This window comes from Dermacentor andersoni, chromosome 6 (genome assembly GCF_023375885.2).
Source record: "Dermacentor andersoni chromosome 6, qqDerAnde1_hic_scaffold, whole genome shotgun sequence".
NCBI lineage: Eukaryota > Metazoa > Arthropoda > Arachnida > Ixodida > Ixodidae > Dermacentor > Dermacentor andersoni.
In genome coordinates, this window is record NC_092819.1 from 172,851,930 (window position 1) to 172,873,044 (window position 21,115).

At 50.0% G+C, this 21,115-nt stretch overlaps 1 protein-coding gene across 1 annotated transcript in view; it reads left to right on the forward strand.

The window, feature by feature from the left end:
• LOC129382702 (uncharacterized) overlaps window positions 1-21,115 on the forward strand; it is a 674,466-nt gene that overhangs the window by 272,057 nt on the left and 381,294 nt on the right. Inside the window, exon 5 of the mRNA XM_055066819.2 lies at window positions 11,113-11,267. Within this exon, the coding sequence (XP_054922794.1) occupies window positions 11,113-11,267 (155 nt within the window). The remainder of the gene's footprint in view (window positions 1-11,112; window positions 11,268-21,115) is intronic.

Genomic DNA, 21,115 nt, shown 5'->3' on the forward strand with positions numbered 1-21,115 from the left:
TGGGATAGGTCTGCATAAGTAGAGGGGCAGTTGGGACAGGAGGCGTCGGAGCGATAGCGATAGAGAAAGAGGCGGGAAGGGGTAATCAGTGCATTCATTTGGATGTGCCGCAGAAGGCGAGCCTCTGGCACAGTGAGTGATGGATGAGGGGGAGGGTAGAGGCGCTTGTCGAGACGGAGCTGGAGGTAAACTTCCTTGATAGTGCGGCGCAGGGAGAGTCCCCCAGAATCCTCCGAGGGCCCCGACCAGGGGATCAACGGTGCCCGGTTAAAAACGTCACGGGCGAGCTGATGGGCCAGCTCATTGCCGTCAATCCCCGAATGTCCAGGGACCCAGCGGAGGAAAACGGTGGAAGGTTGCAGTGCGGAGACCGCTCGTTCGACCTCTTGTTGGAGTGAATGGGGTAGGGTGCGGTTCTGTATGTGGCGAATGGCGGCTTGGGAGTCTGTGTATATCGTGTACTCTGGGAGCGAGGGCAGGGAGGGAAATGATTGTAGGGCATGTACAATGGCAAGGACCTCGAGGGAGAGTGCATCCGGAGGGTGTAGGTACGGCCCACTCGTGTGAGTTTCAGGTGCTGGGAGGTGGGGATGGTAGATAGCGTAGCCGCAGGAACCTCGAGGAGCTATGAAAGAGGCATCCGTGTAGGCTACTCCCTGGGTAGTAAAGAGGGGGGAATGATGCTGCGCGGCCGCGAGACGACGGCCGGCATGCAGGACAGGGGACATATTGGACGGGAGGGGGAGAATGCGAAGATTGGGCGCCGGAGTGGATTTTGGAGAGGTAAAGGAGGAAACGGGAATGGGAGAGATACCCGCCTGGGCCAGTAACCACTGACCCTGACGGGTAAGAGAAAGCCGGGCAAGCTGGGAGTCACGGTGGAGAGAGAGAAGAGAACGAAGAGGATGGAAGAGGCCTGTGGCAAAGAGCTTAGCAGTGGAGGTGGTGATAGGGAGGTTGAGAGCTGCCTTGTAGAGGCCCACAAGGGCGGTCTCGAGGGTGTTAAGCTGAGTGTGGGTGAAGGAAACGTAAGGCACAAAGTACAGGAACTTGTTGAGGGCGAGCGCATGGGCAACTCGGCACGCATGAGCCTCGTGGAGGCCCGAGCGCCGAGTGACCACGCGCCGCAGGAGGTGAGTTACCGAGTGACAAGTCCTGACAGCGTGGTGTAGGGCTTGCACATTCTTGGCTGCATGCAACGGGAAGCCAAGAACTTTGCATTGGGGGACAATAGGAATGGGAGAGCCGGAAAGGTGGAGGGAGATTAGGGCGTTGTGGGAGCGCTGGTATGAGGAGTAGTTAAGAAGGAGAAGCTCGGATTTCTCCGGAGCAGGTGACAAGCCAGCCGTGGAGAGAAAGGAGTTGATGAGATCGAGGCCACGTTGCAGGGTGTCCTGTACGTGACCGGGAGAACCAGACGAACACCAGAGGGTGATGTCGTCGGCATAAAAGATGTGGTGGAGGTCAGGAATCTGGGCTAGTTGGGAGGCGAGAGGGGTCATAGCTAGATTAAAAAGGGTAGGAGAGAGAACAGCACCTTGAGGAGTGCCACGGGTGAGCGGGTGGGGATCGGACAGATGTGTGTCCACTCGGAAACGAGCCACTCGGTTAGAGAGAAAGGAGCGGAGATAAGAGTACATGCGGTTTCCGCAATCCAGGGAGGAGAGTTGAGACAGGATATGGTCGTGGCACACACCGTCGAAGGCCTTGCGGACATCAACAGTCACAAGAGCGTGGATCTGGCTGGGATTGGGTGAGAGAAAGGTGTGCTGGAGGATCAGGAACATGTCCTGTGCACAGACACGCCGTCGAAAGCCGATAAGAGAAGGGGGGAAGAACTCTCTCGCTTCAATAAAATCAGAGAGGCGAGTCAAAGCCATTCGCTCAAGGGTCTTGCCAACACACGACGTCAAGGAGATAGGGCGAAGGTTAGAAAGGGAGGGAGGTTTGCCCGGCTTCGGAATCATAGAAATAAGGGAGGATGTCCAAGTGCTCGGCAAGCAGCCGCTGTCCCAGGCATTGTTGAAAGTCTGAAGGAGGAATTCCTTGGAGTGGTCGGGGAGGTTGCGGAGTGTAGTGTATGTGATGGCGTCCTCACCGGGAGCCGAGCGAGAAGCATTAGCAGCCAGGGCAGCTTCGAGCTCCCGGAGAGTGAAAGGGCGGTCGAGGTCTGGGTTAGGATCGCCAGAGTAGGCTGGGTAGGAAGGTGTGAGAGGAGGTGGGAGATACAAAGAAGTGAGCTTGTCAAAGACATCGGAGGGAGTCCCCTGAGTGAGGGCTTTTGCTAGAGTGGGAGCAAGGGCAGGCTTCGTACCTAAGAAAGATTTAAAAAGGGACCACGTGGATCGCGAGTGTAATGCAGAATCGAGGCCGTCACAAAGCGCACTCCAACGAGAATGCTCGAGGGACGCGCCGTGGGCGACTATCTCGGCCCGCAGAGCAGCAATCCGGGAGGAAAGTTGGGTATTGTGGGGTTGGGAGCGCAAAGAACGTTGGAGACGTTTCAGCTGACGCCATAAACGGAGAAAGTGAGGATCCGGGTCTGGGATAGGGTGACGTGAGCGAACGCGACGGCTACTGGTCGAAAGCGCTGCGGAGATGCGCGACGTCCAGTCGTCGTAAGAATCAAAGGAGGCGGAAAGGAGATTAGTGCGAAATGCGTGCCAGTCAGTGTGAGTGGTTGAGTGCGATCGAGGGATGTGGGAAAGTGAGGCGCTAATATGAATGAGGAAATGGTCGCTGAGGAGCGCTTCAGCTGTGACCTGCCAGTGAAAGGAAAGGGAGCCCCGAGAGAAAGAGAGGTCGGGTGTCGTGGAGCGCTGTGAGACAGTGCCCGCTCGAGTAGGGGAGCCAGGGGTATTAAGAAGGGTGAGGTGGCGTTCCTGGGCAAGACAGTGGAGAAGGCGGCCGGGCTTGAGGGTCTGGGGGTAGCCCCAGAGTGTGTGAGGGGCGTTAAAATCGCCCCCAAGGAGGAGATGGGTGGTGGCGGGAACAGAATGAAGGAACTTGCCCAAGGCAGTGAACAAAGAGGATGTGGCAGGGGGATTATAGAAAGACATTAAGGCGAGTGAGATGCGCGAAGAAGGTTGGTAATACACCACACCAACTAAATATTTTTGGAGGCTGGAGGGGATATCAAGTGGCTCGACGAGGACATCGCTGCGTACATAAATGGACGCAAGCGGCGTGCCCGTCGTGGCATGGTAGGCGCGGTAACCTGGGACGGTGCGGGCCGTCCGCGTCTCCTGGAGAAGGAGAAAATGGGGCAGGGAAGGGCGGGTGAGGAGATACTGGTGGAGGGGGGTCTTATTGTGGCGAAGGTTTCGACAGTTCCACTGCACAATCTCGAGGTCCTCTCCACGCGCCATGTTTACGATAGATTAGAGGTAGAAGAGTTTGCGGGGACACGTTCCTTCTTTTTGGCCGGGGGGAATGACTCCTGGAGGGAGCCCAGCATAGAAGCGAATGATTCCAATTGCTTGGATTGGGTTTGGAGGGTGGTGAGGATCTGGACAATCGAAGTTTCGAGCTGAAGCAAGCGAGTGTGGTGTGCGTTGGTGGTGGTTTCTACCAGGTCAGCCAATGGGGCGACCTGGGCGTTAGGGGACGGGGTGATCAACGTGGCAAGGTGCTCATTTAGCTTGGTAAGCTGGGATGTAAGAGAGGAGGTGGTTGTCTTTAGGGTTTGTGTCAATGCGTGGATTTGCTGTTGTAAATCTTGGGAGATGCGCTGTTGTTCGCGCTGGTGACGCTCAAGCATTGTGAGCCGGAGGTCGAAGGAGCGGTTCTCGTCAATCAGGGATGGGGAGGTTATAGTAGTGGAAGAAAGGGATGCTTGCACCGAGGGCCCTTTCACTGTAGCGGCGTAGGAGCCTGGAGGTGATGGAGCCTGAGTTGAAGGAGATGCATGATTAGCGAAAGAGGCGGGAGTAGGGGTGGGCTGCGTGGCCCTGCGCAAAGCTGTGCGACGAAGAAACGCGGCTTTGGCACACTCGCGTTGTTTAGCGAGGAGGAAGGGGCAGGTGGGGTCGAGAGATGGATGTGTGTTCACTTGGCAATGAATGCACCATGGTTGGGCGCACGCGTGAGCGGTAGGATCTGCAGGTAGGGGAGCAGCACAGCGGCGGCACTTGGCCGGAACGTTGTGCTGAGGGCATTGGTGAGCACGGTGTCCCAGAGCAAGACAACGGGTGCATGTGGGGGGCTTAGGCTTATGAGGGCGGCATCGGAAAGCGACGCGTTTAAAATATACGAAGTGGGGTATGACGGTGCCAGCGAAGGTTATGAGCACTGATTCTGTGCTGCCCATCATACGAGCAGCGAGAATATCCGTCGTGTATGATTCAAGGTCATGCATGAGCTGAGCAGGAGTAAAGTGACCACCGACGTTATGAATAACGCCGAGGCAGGAAATGGGAGGATTGGGGGCATATGTTTTGACGGCGATTGGCTTACCGTGGAGCTGAAGATGCGTGAGAGAGAGTAGGAGTTGGGCGGTGAGAGGGGAGTGTGTTTTCAGAAATACAAGGCTCTGAGCTGGCTTGGCCTGAAGGGTGATCTCTGCGCTGGTTTTGGAGGAGAGATGTGCGGCGGAGATGATGGCGGCAAGCAAGTCGTAAAGAGGCAGCTTGGGAGTGAGGGTACCGGGCGGAAGTTGGATCCCAACTGAGATGAGCTCGGTGCGGGGGCGGGCGGCGGAGGCAGGTTTACGGCTGGTAGTGACGGTGCTCCAGTCGCTTTCTAATGATGGCATGTTATGGTCGTTGTCTGGGGACGACGTGAAATCCATCTCCGCCGACGAGTCGTCAGCCGGATACACGGTTGTCAAGGAGGTAGGGGCGACAGAAACACGGCTTGAAACATTGGGAATGACATCGGCGGGCATAGAGTTTGCACTGTCCGGCACGGCAGAGGTGGGGGATCCGGTGGAAGCGGCTGCAACAAGCGCGGTCAGCTGCGATTCTGATGTCTGATTGCAGCTCTTTACATCAGGTGCCAATGTGGCCGGAATAGACGCGGCGGCATCCGCGGCGGCGACGGTGAACGCTGCTGGCTGCGACACGTTTAGCGGTCCGAGACTCTTGGCGTCGCTGACAGCGTGGAGCTTGGTCGTAGGAGACACTGAGGCGACGAACGCCGACTGCGACGTGGCGGTCGAGTCAGAGCTCTCAGCGTTGCTGACAGCGTTGAACGTGGCCGGAATATGCACGGTGGCGTGTGCGGAGTGCAGGAACGCAGCCGGTTGAGGCAGGGCTGCCGGCTTAGAATTGGTCACGTCGCTGGTAGCATTCAGCGTTGACAGAGTAGGCACAGTGGCACCGGCGGCGGTAGAAGAGGAGGCCAGCGGGGCATTGGTGGCTGTCGGCTGCCGGGTCTTCGTGAGACGCTGCATATCAGAGGTGCAGGCGCGGCGAGTTAGGGTTAGCGCGGCGCCGCGCCGCTTCGTAGATTTGGAGGGGCCTGGAGGGCCAGCCTGGCGTCGGACCGGGATTCGTATGGTGTCCACTTGTGGCGGAAGTCTTCGTGAAAAGATGAAGAGTAGACCCAGGGGTGGGCAAGGCCCTAGACCGGGCCAAGGACAGGTGAAAACGGAGCACGATATGCAGCCAGATGAACAGAGTGGCGCCACCTAGCGTTCCTCCCTTCAATCTGCAGTGCTAAAACTTCATAATGATCAGTAGATATGAAAAAGACAGGGACCAAGTTGCACGATACGCGCACTGACACAAGGAGCAACACGCACCCGCCGCGTCGATAAGGTCAGTTCAAAAAACGGTGTTGTAACCAGGCAAGCGGATTACTACATTGTGAGACGCACACCATGTATCGGTAATCATGATAACTTGAAAAAGGAACGAAAAATCATTGAAAAGTGCAGTGAGCTGGTCATGCTTAGTACGCACAGATTGCGCATTCCAGTGTAGAAACGTAATACAATCACTGCAATTAGGTGTAATAACGTCATTGGGTGTGTCCATCAAAAAAGATGAGAATGGACCGAATGCACTTTCCTAGTTGTCTTTAGTTGCTAATTTCTTGCAGATCCGCTTTACACGCAATTCGCACTATACGAGACTCCTCTGTCTTGCGCGCGAAAACCTTGCGTCCCTTAGACCATGCGCAACGCCAGTTTGCTTCCTTTTCCTTAGCGATGCTCATTCTGAGTAGTTTCTTTAGCTGAGGCCCAAGGCGTTCGTTGACGTACACTGGTCTCTCTATGGCAAATCAGATGTTTTTAGTCGTTAGCCTAGTCTTCCTGACCTTCTCAAGCACCGCCTCTCCTATTGTTCGGTTGTTGAAAACAACCACAATGTTTGGATCTGCATCGGTGTTGCGCACAGGAACACTGTCACAAATCTCGACATACTCCTTTATAATGGGCTCACCGAGTGCACTTCCAACCCGATTTAAGAGCTGCCCGAGATTTTCTGTTTTGTCATGCGGCACACCTTTCACTTCAGTGTTTTTGTTCCGGGTATACTGATTTTGAGTGGTCACTTGCTTTTTCAGTGCCTCAACTTCCTGCACAAACACCGCTTGCCTTGCGTTGAGGGTCTCGTTCTCAGTATTTAAGACTTTACATTCGGCTTTTAGATCTTAAAATGCTTTGTTTATGAAGTAAAAACTGCCTTTAATTTCCAGGAGTTCCCGACGGAATTCCCTTTTGAAGTCCGCAATTTCAGTAGCCATTGTCAACACAATTCTCTGGCAATAAAAAAAAATATAATTGGTAACAAACGACAGCAACAGGACCGCACGGATAGCAACGTTATACAATTCAAACGGAAAAGCATAATAGAACCATTTCAACCTGAAGAAAAGCAGAAGTTTGACTATGCGCTCACGCCACTCATGCTGCCAGGTGTCCGAACGCCATGTTATCCTGCGCAAGCACCAGGAAAGAGACCACGTAGTCAAGATGAAGGCCGGATGCGTCCCAGGGGGTGCATATTTATCACAAGCAGCTGGGCACAAGAGTCGTTGATTGCAGCGACCCCCTGCTCCACACCGTGCACGCCTGAAGAAAAGCAGAAGTTTGACTATACGCTTGCGCCGCTCATGCTGCCAGGTGACCCGCGTAGCCGTCCGAGGATAGGATAGAAATAAACTTTATTTGTCCAACGGTTGTTGATGTTGCTGCCCGGGGCTAGGCTGACAGGGGTCCATCGCCCGAGGAAGATCTTTCGAGATCCTCGGCAACGGCCCTGGCCCGCTGGACGGCCCACCGTCCGAGCGCCTTTTTATTCTGTGCAAGCAGCAGGAAAGAGGCCACGTAGGCCAGATAAAGGGCGGATGCGTCCCAGGGAGTGCATTATCATAAGCAGCTGGGCACCAGAGCCGTTGATTGCAGCAACCCCCGGTTCCACACCATGCACACCTGAAAAAAAACAGAAGTTTGACTATGCGATCACGCCGCTCATGCTGCCAGGTAACCCGCGTAGCCGTCCGAGCGCCATTTTATTCTGTGCAAGCACCAGGAAAGAGGCCGCGTAGTCCAGATGAAGGGCGCATGCGTCCCAAGGACTGCAGTCTTCTCGCAAGCAGCTGTGCACCAGAGTCGTTGATTGCAGCAACCCCCGCTTCCACATCATGCACGCCTGAAGAAAAGCGGAAGTTTGACTACGCGCTCACGCCGCTCATGCTGCCAGGTGACCCGCGTAGCCATCCGAGCGCCATCTTATCCTGCGTAAGCACCAGGAAAGAGGTCACGTAGTGCACATGAAGGCCAGATGCGTTCCAGGGAGTGCAGTCTTATCACAAGCAGCTGCACACGAGAGCCGTTGATTGCAGCAACCGCCAGTTCCACACCGTGCACGCCTGAAGAAACGCAGAAATTTGACTATGCGCTCGTGCCACTGTGCACGCTGCCAAGTGACCGGCGTAGCCGTCCGAGCGCCATTTTATTCTGTGCAAGAACCAGGAAAAAGGCCACGTGGTCCAGATGAAGGGCGGATGCGCCCCAGGGAGTGCAGTCTGATCACAAGCAGCTGGGCACCAGAGTCGTTGATTGCAGCAAGCGCCTGTTCCGCACCGTACACGCCTAAAGAAAAGCAGTAGTTTCGCTATGCGCTCACGCCGCTGAACACGCTGCCAAGTCGGTCAAGTCGGCCTGATAATGTTGATGCGCCGTGGCAGACTGTTCCGGGCCGATTTCGAAGCACACGGACGAAATCCTGCAGTAGAAGCGAAGACGTATGTTGTGAGCCGCCCGCCCGTGCTGTTCACGCCACTGCTGCCACATTATATGATATAGTTGTCATCCAATTGTCCTCATGCCACTGTCTTGTCATGATCGTGGCTGCTTCTTGTTAATCCTGCTCACTGCACCGAGACAAAAGAAAGACCATGGGCGCAGGTGCCTTTAAGTATCTCTACCTTGCGAGACACCGCAGCGCGTGTAAGGGGCGCGGGTCCGTGCGAACACACCTTGGCACGCACCGGCCTCAGTGGCTCCAACCTACGGACCACCCTGATTCGAGCTTTCGTCTGCCCACTGCCCTTTGCGTGCCCTGAAGCTCATGCGCCACCTGCTTCATGATAACGTCAGGTGCTCGCCTGATACCTCCGTTTGAGTACTTGGAAAAAAATCTATCCTCGTTGCGAGAAAAGCACCCCACAACGAAAAAAGCACTCCGCGGATTCTGCGATATACACCACCCGTGTGAGGAGAATTACGGAACGCCGACGAGGAATCTGCCGACTACAGCTTCGAGCTCCTAAGGCATAACCTCGTCGAGTGGCACTTGCAACAGCAAATAGTGCGTGACCGCTTAAAACCGCATACCGCCGGAAACATTAACAGGATCATCCTTCGGTCGCATAACTGACACCTGCACGGCCAACATCGACCACACCCACGTCATAGAATAAAGCCATAGAATAAAGAACCAACTTATAAAGCCCATACGTACGGTTGCACGCACTCCACATCACATCACTGCAAGCGAGACGCTGCTACGATGCTACCGCTCCTATAAAAGCTGTCGGCTGCCAGATTAAAACTGAATACTGTCACCAAGTCTAGCAAGCGTACCAGGAGCTGACAACCTCAGCGTAGCAGCAGGGCAGCGCTCATTCGGTTCCCGATTTCGATTCATGGGCCGTATGGGTATGTTGTCCTCTAGAATCAGTATAGTAACTCTGTGGGGAGCGCACCGCGGCCGCGGCCGCAAGGCGTCGAATGTACCCCCTCCTTACCCTCTCCCCAGAGTTTTGCTCGTGACGGAAGACGTCGCGTTTCATCCCCGCTTTCCTCCCTTTCGTGCGCGAGATTGAGCTGCAATTGCCGGCTCCCCGCACACGCCTTCACTCGCACAGACAATTTACGGCGCCCGGCGCCGATTTATCGGCCTTGGACTTTATACGGAAACTCACGGCGTCACAAATGCCGACGGCGCAAGTACGCTTATAGTGTCCATATATTTGCTACCGCAATAAACAAGAAAGGCATAGAAACCGAATGTCTGCGCATTTTTGCTTTACTTTGTACCGTAGCAAGAGAGCTGGTCCTTCCATTTCGCCTGACTGTTCCCACGTCTTGCAGTCGCACGCGCAGAGAACGAAACTATGTCATTCTTCTCGGCTTCAGCGCCGCGATAATGCTGTTTTATCCTCTCACGCCTGCCTCATTCATTGCTGGAGAGTGTAGCACTGATCAGGTGTTCTCCCGCAGAGAGCTCGAAATCGTTCGTTGCGCGAACAGACAAACACAACAGCTCGCACGCGAGACCGTCAGCGCAAGAGCACCTCTCCACAGAAATTGGAGAAAAAAAAAGCCGGCACCTGACCTGTGACGTATTCGTCATGCGATTACCGGCTCGGACACTGAATAACTCACGGAAAGAATTTGGCTTGCGGAGGCTAAGCGAGGCAAGAGCAGACAGTGTGTGTTGTCGGTGGTGTTCGCTTCGTCAAATTAAGGGTTCGCCCCGCTTCAAATCTATCTATCTATGCTATTAAACAATTGATTTGTAAAATAGTTGTGATGGAGCTCTGCTTAGAGGGCACGTAACAACTTCCAATGTATTAACAATATTCGCTATGTGGCCTGGTAAGGGGCCTTTTAGGGTCTAATAATTGTAAATAGCCGAAATGAATGTCCACGTGTTCGGTTGTCGAAACTTGAGCTTTTATTTATGCATGCCAAAGACATGCCTGATCTTGCTGCAACCTTTCGTCAGGCAAAGAAGCCCCGACATTTACTGAATTTATTAGAAACAAACTGCGTGTATTTGCTTCGGGCTTCAAGTCATTACAAGAAGTCTTCCAAATGTATGCCATTAAAAGGTGCGCACAAACAGAACGAGAAACACTTCTCAGAATTCACTGAAATAATAAACGCATTATTGCGGCACACCCTACGAATGAGACAGCTGTATTGTGCATTCTCCAGCACCTAAATTGTAAGACGCCTGCCTGTTCCGGCATGACACTTCATATCCAGCGCCACTACACCTAAACTATATCTGACACTATCTGCGCGTATCGGTATTCCATGGATAGGCTTCGCGGAAAGAGAACCTTGCCGCGTGTATCAGCAGCTTGGGCGCTGCAATATGCGGAACCTAGCTCGGAGTCGCACGAAGGCGACGTGACTTATGATGTGCTATTACTAAAATGGTCCCACAGCTGCGCACAAAGTGCCGCTTCCATGGTGTCGCCAGATTTTTTTCTTCATGCCGTTCATGCGCTTTTCTTCTTGATGATAACCTTGGTATGGTATGTACACGCTCACACAGCACTGGAAAACACGTCGAGTCACGTTTTCTTCAAAGTCACTGGAGACAACTCTGCTCCCGTTTTCCGTATAACGGATGTTCTATTAGTTTGCTTAGGCTGCTATATGAGTAACTAGTCAGTACCTGGTGTTGTTTACCCTCAAGATACTGACATTACCTACTTCCGCAATCTACAATGAGGCCGTCAGCTGTGCCAGTGAATACAAGATCACTGATGCAAAGAACCACAGTGGTTGGTCAGATGTTCAGGTGGGAAACGGAGTGGCAATTGGGAATGCTGTTAGTACGGTACCCGCTGAGTGCAGGGGCTGTCTAGCGCTGCCAATTTTTAGGAACTGCTTCTTAAGGATTTTATTTCATGCTTCTTTTTCAGTCTGTTCGCGAGTTTCACAAGAAGGTCAATCCAGAACGAACGGCAAAAGAGGCATTAAATCCCTTGTACGGATTCGTCAGCCTGCAAATGCGACCCTACGACCCTTCCAAGCCGCAGGAGACGTTTGAACTGGCGCAAGGTGTAGAGGATGCTCTGTAAGTGCAACTTTTGCCTTAACGCAAGAAAAGTTGCGATGATTATCGCCATATCTGAAAGCAAGGGCACTCAGGCACCGGGAGGAAAATATTCTAAGTTGAAGCAAGGCCGATTTATCGTGGCCGATTTATCGAACGGAGAGAACACGCTCGACAGCAAATTAGGCGAATCGTAGAAACTATTTTTTGGGAGACTGGGAAACGCTTAAAGACACCATAACCTGAATTAAAGTGTGGTGAGTTGCTGACAATATCTGCGTACGGCGCCCGCTAGGACGAGACGCAGAAAAAGACAACGGTGCACGCACTTAACACTCCGTGCCCGTTTGAGTGTTTACTTCTAGACTGATGAAGAACTCCGCGGCAAAAAAGGGGCAATTAGGAATCAAGGTACGACGCTTTCTTGTCGATTGCACTCTAAAATCAGAGAGTTCTGGGCACTCCCTTTGAGGGAGTATCAGCTTGTCCCATAATTCACTCTCTTTTCGAGAGTAGATCAACCCTCTTTGAGAGAGCAGAATGCCTCCTCCTGACAGAGTTTTATTACTCCACCGCAAGGGAGCGCTAGTATTCTTCCGCAGAGTGCTAATACTCTCCCCACAAGGATAATGGTACTCCCCCAGACCGAGTGCTTCTACTACTCCAAGCCGTGTGTTTCTACTTCCCCAAACAGAGTGCTTGCACTCCTTGAGAACCGAATGCTAGTAGTCTTCACAATAGTGTGAAAGCACGATGTAGAGCCATGGTCAAGTTAGAAGGGATTCGCAATAATTGCATGTGCGGATTATTCGATTCCTTCATAAGCAGCTTCTGCATTTCTGCTTGGTGAATTGGATGTAATCTGTAGTCACCGAGTTACTCAGATGAAACATTTTCTCTCTTAAAAGGTCTAAATCTTTATTGACCCGTCGCAAGACAAACTAAATAATAATTTGAAAAACATACTGACAAACACAAAATCAGATCTTAATGATGCCCATGAACTTTACAACACATCTTGTAATAAAACAAAAGTACATTCTCTAAAGTTTCACTATTATTAGAATGTAGAAATATCCTTTATACCAATGGCTCCACCTTCTCAAAAATAAAGCATGCAATGGAAAGTGAAACAGAACAAACATGACAAACTCGCAAAGTGTTGACACTACGATCGAAGAGAAATATGCGCCACATTACTGGCCAGCAAAGGCATTTCTGGCACAAAATGCATGCACTTAAATGGTAGAAGTTTTCAGATGAGCTGCTAGGCATAGTGCTGGTGACGTAGATAAATTGTGCAAGAAACTTTTTTGTGTGCCATATTCTAAGACAGCAGCTCATTCGATAACGTCCTGTACAGCGTATGGATGTTCCTGACTGAGAGTACACTGCAATTAGAAATGTGTTGCAAATTCTCATGTAAGACCGCAGGTCTAGCTAGCTTTGCTTATATTTTAAATAAACTTATTCATGTACGGGCTCAACCCCATTGTTTCTAAAAATGCCCTGTCGTGGTTCTGCAGCAATATCCTATCCGGTCTCAAAGCGGTACAGAGGCGTATCATATTCCCTATTTGGTTGGCCTCCTCACGAAAGTAGTTTCCTGGTGCTATTAGGATCGTTCCATTACACTTTATAAAAAATAAATAAAATTAAATTTACAATTTTATCTAGTGTGTAGCAAATGAGTATAAAACTGCAAGGAGCATTGTCATTAAAAGCTTGCGCATCGAATTTCTTGTCACATATCGTAGCTTTTCATTCCCATTATTGTAAGAATGCTATACTTCTGAGGAGCAGCATGCATAGTTACATGATCAATTATTGTGACCAGTTGAAAATACAATGCAACTAAAGCATAGCATTGCTTCAGATATGGACCAAAATCAGATGAGATGAACATGTTGCATCAAAGGCGACATAAGCATAAGTACAGGCAGGGAACTGCACGAAAAAGACAAACAAGCAAATCATAAATTGGGAAAGGCACCATTCTGTTTCACATATCCGTTCCATGCAAGTGGATTTTCCATGCGGCAATGCATATACTTGCACAATGATCCAACTACCTTAAACCAAAGCTTTTTTACTGAAGTAGTTAAGATGCGCTAAAGAAACATTATCGTGCTTCAGAGAATCTTATCTTGCCTCAAAACAAGTACATATGTGTCTAGGAAGATTAATACATTGCCTCACTGTGCACTATATTTTAAGTCCAGAAATTTAGCATGCTCAAAAATGCTTTAAATTTATTTTGCCTTATAAAAATAATGTCTGCAGAAGACATCAAACTAACGCGCTTTTGCTTGATTAACACCATATGTTCGCATACACCAATTGATGAACAAGTCTCCCACTCAGATGTTCTCAGTTCTTTGCATTCAACACATCTCTGCCTCCACTAGCATACTTGGTTGGCAAGTAGACTGAGTCACCCTAATTAAAATGTCAAATACCCGCCAGAAGCTATCATATGACTATTTCGCAGAAGGAGAAACCACAATTTTACATTTTAAAAATAATTTTCAATTGCAAGTGACTTTGTGGCTCCTAATACGTAAGGTGCGCACAACGGTGTACACAGTCAAAGCTCTTATTTGCCCCTTGCTTTAACTTCGGGAGGTACGAGCGGTTTCAATGAACTGGTTTCGTGAGCATGCACGTAAGCGATAATGACTTCTGAAACGTGAGATACTCTGCCCCCAATGCTTTCCTCTTCTGGAACAGAAGAAGCCATACTTCTAAAATTAGGTGCAGAAAATAGATGAAAGGGAATGCATGAAAATCTGTTTGCATCATGTCAGCATTTAAAATACAGAATGACAGTGGTTTGTATTTGCACCCTAGCATTGACGTGCTGTTAAATTATGCTTAAAAGGATGAGGTCTGGACACCGACCAAAAATGGTTTAAAATAGTTATTTACGTTTCGGCTCCCCCACGGGAGCCTTGTTCCCAATGAAAGAAGCGGCAGAGCTGGCGCCCCTTTTTATGTGCGTCTCAAAACATGATTAAGGTACCGGGTATACATAGGCGGCAGATTGCCTTCGTTGCGATTAAGAGTGTGCGCCGTGGTTTGGATGATTAGGGACTCAAGATAAAGACGCGAAAAAATAAATTGTGGGGTTTTACGTGCCAAAACCACTTTCTGATTATGAGGCACGCCGTAGTGGGGGACTCCGGAAATTTCTACCACCAGGGGTTCTTTAACGTGCACCTAAATCTAAGTACACGAGTGTTTTCGCCTTTCGCCCCCATCGAAATGCGGCTGCCATGGCCGGGATTCGATCCCGCGACCTCGCGCTCAGCAGCCTAACACCATAGCCACTGAGCAACCACGGCGGGTCAAGACGCGAATAATGATTTCGTTCCTTGGCAATCACGCGAGATTTCTCCCAGTTAATCATATGTGATGTGGCTGCGCAGTGTTCGGCCAAGGCATTCGATGCAACGTGTCGTTTCTGGACGTCATTCATGTGTTGCTTAAGTCTTGTTTTGAAGTTGCCGGTTTCACCGACGTAGACATACCGACAGTCCGCATACGGAATGACATACACCGCGCCTGGGAACTTGTCCTTTTCCAAAGGGTCTTTCACATGCACGAGCGCGTGTCTAAGTTTCCGGGAGGGAACGTGCGCAGCCTGCACGTCATATGACCGCAGGACGCGTGCAAGAGTCTCGCTTATGCCGGGGACGTACGGAATCGAAGCCCGTCTTTTGGGGGGTCCAGGCTGGGTGAGTACTGTGCGAGCAAGCTGGCGCCCTACTGAGTCAATGACGTACTCAGGGTATCCGCAAGCCATTAATTCGCTCCGCACAAGTGCATTGTCCGCCATGCGGTCTTCCGCTGTTGTGCACACAGACCGTCCTCGTTCAGCCGCAATGTTACAGAATTCCTACTAATCAATAGAATATTGGTCATTGTCCGATGTCATAAGCGTGTAATTAGTCTGCTGTGTCGCAAACACAACTTGTGACGCATTCTAACCACGTGCCCAGTGTGCTCCCCGCACCATCTCTGGTTGTGCCTCTGTTCAAGCCATAATTTGAGGATCATATCTGCAAACATGATGCTCAGTGGGGTTGAAATTATGATCCTCCAGTTCAATGGATATCACTGGATGTGCCTATAAGAATGGGCAACAAGGCTTGTTATGGCAAGCTTACCCACATTTCAATACTAGCCATAAAAACAGGTAACTGCAGCCTGCATCTAAGCTCACTAAAAGGCATGACTTATTTTCATTGATAAGGGGCGCAACGGAGTCCATTTTTGACAGACTCCGCCACTGTTGCAGGTCTAAATCTAGCATTTTACATTCTTGAAGGCATATAAAAGTTGAAGTTAGACCACAGTGACTACTTTATTAGACCAACTCTTTGTTTTGCATACGACAAACAACTGGTAACGGAATCAAAGCGACGTTTTATTTTGATACTTTATTTCTCCACTAAAAATATTAAAGCGATTAAGAAGTTTTGACCTGCCATGCAGTAGCGAAATGCACACATTACGCTTGTAACTCCCAGAGGAAGGGTGATTTAGCAGTTCATATGACATGACCCTGAAGCGCTAACTCATATTAGCAAATGCAGAGGCATGTCCAAAACAGTAAGCATGTGTAAAACGCGCCTGCAATTGTAATTCCACATAGCGGTCATTATATTCGATGCCGATGATTAACTCGCTGCTTGAGAATTCAGCGAGTTCGTACACATAAGCACACTTTCAGATTCGCACCGTGCTCGAAAACCGCAACAGGAGACGTAAAATCCGACATGTCGTCACACCATTTCAATACATGAGCAAAAACAATTGAGTCAAAGGGCTAAACCTCATGAGAGCAATTTTGTGCGCGATGACGACGAGCGACAAAACAGGTTGTCGCTTGAACAGATCGCTACGTTCTACAAATCTAGAACTGGTCGCTCGTCGCCCGTAAGTGCGACTAGCCAATAGCGCGAAGCCGGAACTGGATGCACATTACTCAGATACTGCCAATTGTCGCACGGAACGAGCAAATGGTTAAGTTTTTATACGCGCAAGAGTAAGAACCTAGTGCAGGGCCTTCGGAATTATCTTATGCTGCTCTTTACAGTAAATTACATCAACCACACTAATACAGCACGAGTCGCGCTAGATAAGACGTGTAGTTTGTGCCCTCATGTCGGCAACACCGGGGGACGTCACTCGAAATCGTCGCTCGCATGGGCTAGGACTTGTAGGCGACGAGCGAACGCGACAGCCATCTCCATCGCATCGCTTGTCGCTGTTCCTCGAAAGATCGCTGCTATGGGCTTTATACTTTATAATTCATACCTTATTCAGCATATAATATGAATTCCTCATGCGTTTTCAGTAACTTCAAGATAACGTGCCCAACTGACCTCTTGCAGCGTGCAGCTGAATGCCTGCGGCAAAGATTCTAACTAGCACTGGCGTTGCGCGTAACTGTAGTGGCCGCAGATTACCCATGGGCAAAAGACACCGTCAAGCGCTCGGCCAACATATTACGAAAGCATTCCGCCAGCCAAATCAAGCCATCTGTTGTGTGACTTCTTATTCAAACAGCGTTCCGTACAGAGTAGACTGCCAAATTGAATAAAATGAAAGAAACAGAACGCGCGCTAAGCACGCTCCGCATAGGCTCGGAATCATGGGCTGGTGAACAAACCATTTTAGGCGTCCTCTCGCATCACGTCTTATTGAACGCACCATGGCTCTGGCAGCGTTTGCGATTTTCAAAGCTCTTAAGGACAGCGGCAAGTGATAAAATCACATGCAGTTATCGCGACGACTGGCTTTTTCAATGGAGATCGAGAGACACAGCGCGCTTGCCTAGTCCGCTGTCAATCGCGTCGGCTAAGCGCCGCGACGAATTCCTGGCGATAGCATGTCACATACGAAGAATGTGCACTAAGATGGAATTCACTTACTGTGGAGGATTTGTTGTTATATCCTACGAATGACGGACGAATGTCGTGTTTTCGCGGCGACGCGAGATGGCTGATGTACCACCTCCCTTGAATAGCCTTCGTTGCTGCTCGCTGGACGGATCAGCTTTCCCCGGCGCTATGCTGCTCCGCGATGTTGTGCGCGTGCGCGGTGGGGCAACTCCGAGTGAAAAAGTAGAGCGCGCGCTCCGCGTTCGTTTGAACTGTGGCTGCCTGTTCTCTTAGAAGCAAAAAGTATGTTCTTTCTTCAGCGTGCGTGAGTGATGCATCGCCATCTTCGGGGCCAGCCTCGTGCAGTTGAAGCATAAGCTTACGCTACGTTTTGTTCTCTATTGACGGAAGAGTAGAACGGGCATTTTACTCTCTCTCAGGACAGAGTGAAAAGCACATTTCACTCTCTTCTTGCTGATGGAGTGAACAATACATTTCACTCCACTCGACATTTTGCGAGTAAAACAACGCTTTGAGCAGTAAATCGGCCCCTTCACACCTGCGATACCCTCCCTAGCTTTTGGAGTGTGTGCATGACGCTATTCTTTCTAACCATGGAATATGCACTCACGCAACAATCTGTACTTCTTTCTGTGTGAAGTGTTCTTGTGTGGGCTGTACGTACAAGGTCATGCACCACGAACTATCGTAAACTGCCAGCCAAGAAAATTTCTTCGGAGCAAAAAGGCGTCATCAATGAAATAGTGTCGTTGTAGATAAAGTAGAGGGCTAACTAATATTTAAGTCAAAGAAGCAGCCTAAACCCGAGCGCGGGCGATGAAGCACTTCATCATCTGCCGATGTGTTTCTTGGTGTGTGTACGCCTTAACACTGCAGCACTGTATTCTTATTATGCTATTAAGATTAACATCAACGCTAGCCTTCCCAGCAAAGACGGGAGCATCTACTTGAGGTGTAAAATATATCTTGAACGGATAATTAAAAATTCTAGCATCTGTCTTGAACAAAGCATTTTGTAGCCGTGGACGTTCGCCTGGCAGTACTTCAGTAAACCCTGCTAACGTTGCGCCAAATGTTGGCTAATGAACATTTTCAAAGGAATAAATAAATACCCTTATTAGAGAGTCTCTCAAGTTTTCTTATCAGAGGCCACAGTAACACGGTGTTTGTTCGCAGTGTCAATTTACATCAAATGAGGCACAGGCATCAGAAAAGGAAATACTGTATTCTCGTATGCAGTGATGCAGAGGTACTTTTTCAGATGTGAACCATTGAAATAGTGTAGGACAGCCTGATTTGTCGACTCGAGCACTTTGCGTAGACGAATCAATTGAATGCTGTCTGTCACAAATATTTTATCAATAAAAATATATCTGTATTTTATACCGATGTCACCCCCACACGGTGAAATGAAGATGTCGTTTCTGAATGAAACTCATCAGTGTTGAGAAAACGCTGTCCTGCTGGATCTCCTGCACACTCAAAATAGTTTCTCACAGTGAAACATTGCTGGAAACAACCAGCAATATCCTGGTTTCAGTTTCAGGCGACAGAGTAGCACGACACGTACCTGTACACAAAACTAGAGCATGCTGCAATGAATTCTTCAAAAAAGTCATAGTTGGTTCAAATCGGACAAACACTCTGCGCATCGCTTTACCCGTTGATATGACTTTTTTTCTGATGTCTGTCCCTCATTTATAAATTAATTGCAAGTTACTTTATGGGTGCCCCTTGAAAAGCATCGTCATATTCTTGACCAACATTACGCATAAATATTGGCCATTCCGTCGGCATACGACGGATTAGTGAATACCCTAATATTTTTTACGTGCACTATAAAAATGAGCTCTTCATGCAGTGCAGTATGTAAAGCATGCTTCCCGGCTAAAATGCAACAAGACTTCTACTTAACGGCATGTTACATAGTCAAACTTTGTTACCTAGTAAGTTAGAAAAGGTGCAGAAAGTGTAATTAACGAGAGTGACAAACAGCAGCAAACGTTCTCTGCAAACGTTGCCTTGCATGAATCTTTGAGGCTGCTGCCGCAGCCAGAACAGGCCAGCCTTCATAGGAGAGCACTGGCTGCCCACAAAACGTTCTGTTCCCTGTCACTGGTTCTTGTATTTGCAGGAAAGTAAAATCTGCACAGAAGAGAAAAAAGCAAGAAAGGAAATGTGAATGTGCAAATTGGAACTTAAGTTAGCAATACCGATGTTTGGTTCACGCACAAGAAAAGATGAACACATCTAATTGAGTGACTGCGGAAACTCGTTTTCAAAACGCTGCAGTGAGAAAATGCGGCAGCACCAGCGAGCGAAGGGACCTTCGCGCAGCCGCTCGCATCAAAAGAACTCAGTCGCGAAAACGCAGCACAGCGGGGACTCTGTAGCCGTCGCAGATGGCTTTCAGGACACTTCAGCCCGACTGGGTGTCCGTGGCTGCCCGGGCCACCTGGAGTAGAACGTGCTCTGCTTCCATACCCTTCCTCCGAAGTGTTGCGCGCGACGGAAGGCGACGCGCTTCCTCGTTGCTTTCGACCGTTACGGGGCGTCGGTCGACAAAATCACGGTTTCAGCGGAACAAATTTCGAACATGATTAGGATAGTCACAAACAGACAAAGAGGATTGAAGGAGGACGATGCACTGGCGCTCGTCTATGCCTTCGTGACGTCGAGCATCATTTACGCGGCGCCGTACCTCAAGTTACGCAAGAAAGACATGGGCCAGTTGAAAGTCATTATACGCAAGACAACCAAGATGGCGCTGGGCATGCCGAAGCATTCTTCGACCTACACGCTTCTCGGCATGGCCAAGCGCGACGTCGTTGAAGAGTTAATAGAAGCTCATCTGTCTAAACAAGGAGTTCGACTCAGTCAAACGCGGGACGTCGCGTTCGTGCCAAGTTGGGCTGGCAAGAGGCAGAGCGGAAGGAAACGGGGCCGTTACCCAGGTTGTGGGCGCATAAAATCGACAGTAATCCGCTGCCTCGAAACATGAGGTCAGGTCGCAACGACCGCCGCAGAGCGGCTCGTATAGCGGCCTTGACGGAGATTTTAGATCAAATAGTAGAAGAGGAAGAGGGGGTAACTCTCTTCACAGACGCTTCGTTACCCAGGTTTTCATCGAAAGCCACACTGGCAGTAACGACGCGGGATGTGCTCTTAACCTGCGCCTCAATCAAGACATTTTTTACGCAGGTGGCAGAAGAAGCCTCGATAGCGCTAGCACTCGCGCAACCCAAGGTGGGAAGAATCGCCACATTCTCGCTCAAGGCGTATAACAGCTACAGAAAAAGGTGGGTGTCTCTTGCGGCACTACATACTCTCAAGAGTAAACGCGACGTACCTGAAAGGAAAGTTGAGTGGATATGGACACCGGCTCACTCTGGGCTGGAAGGCAACGAACTTGCCCACCAGTTCACCCGAGAGATGGAACACCGGGTAGAGGAAGGTGAGCCACAGTCCATAATAGTTAAAGGGACATTACGAACTATCACAAGACGGAGAGGCCCGGTGATCCCGATCCTCACAAATCGCTTAGCAGAGATCAGCAAGCGATCTACAGGCACATACAGGCACGATCCTTCCCGCACCCTTACCTTCAAAACAAGATGTACCCGGAAAGGTACGAGGAGGAATATAATTTCTGCAAGGCTCAGTTAGGCACGCTCCAACACGTCATCGGAGTATGCGATTTCGTCAAGACAATCCCCCCACCTGTTACCTGCCCCACTACCCTACCCCATCCCTCATCCACCCTTACCGAGCGATGGGAGACCTCGCTAATCAGCCCCGCCCTGGAAGACTACCTCGTCCTGATCTCCAGGTGCCAGGCGGCTAAGGAAGCATATGGGTCCCGTGAAGAGGGAACCACTTCCATTGACGATATCTAAGATGGTGTCGAGCTTGGCTCAATAAAGTTGTCTCTTTCTCTCTCTCTCAACCGTTACGTTCGCG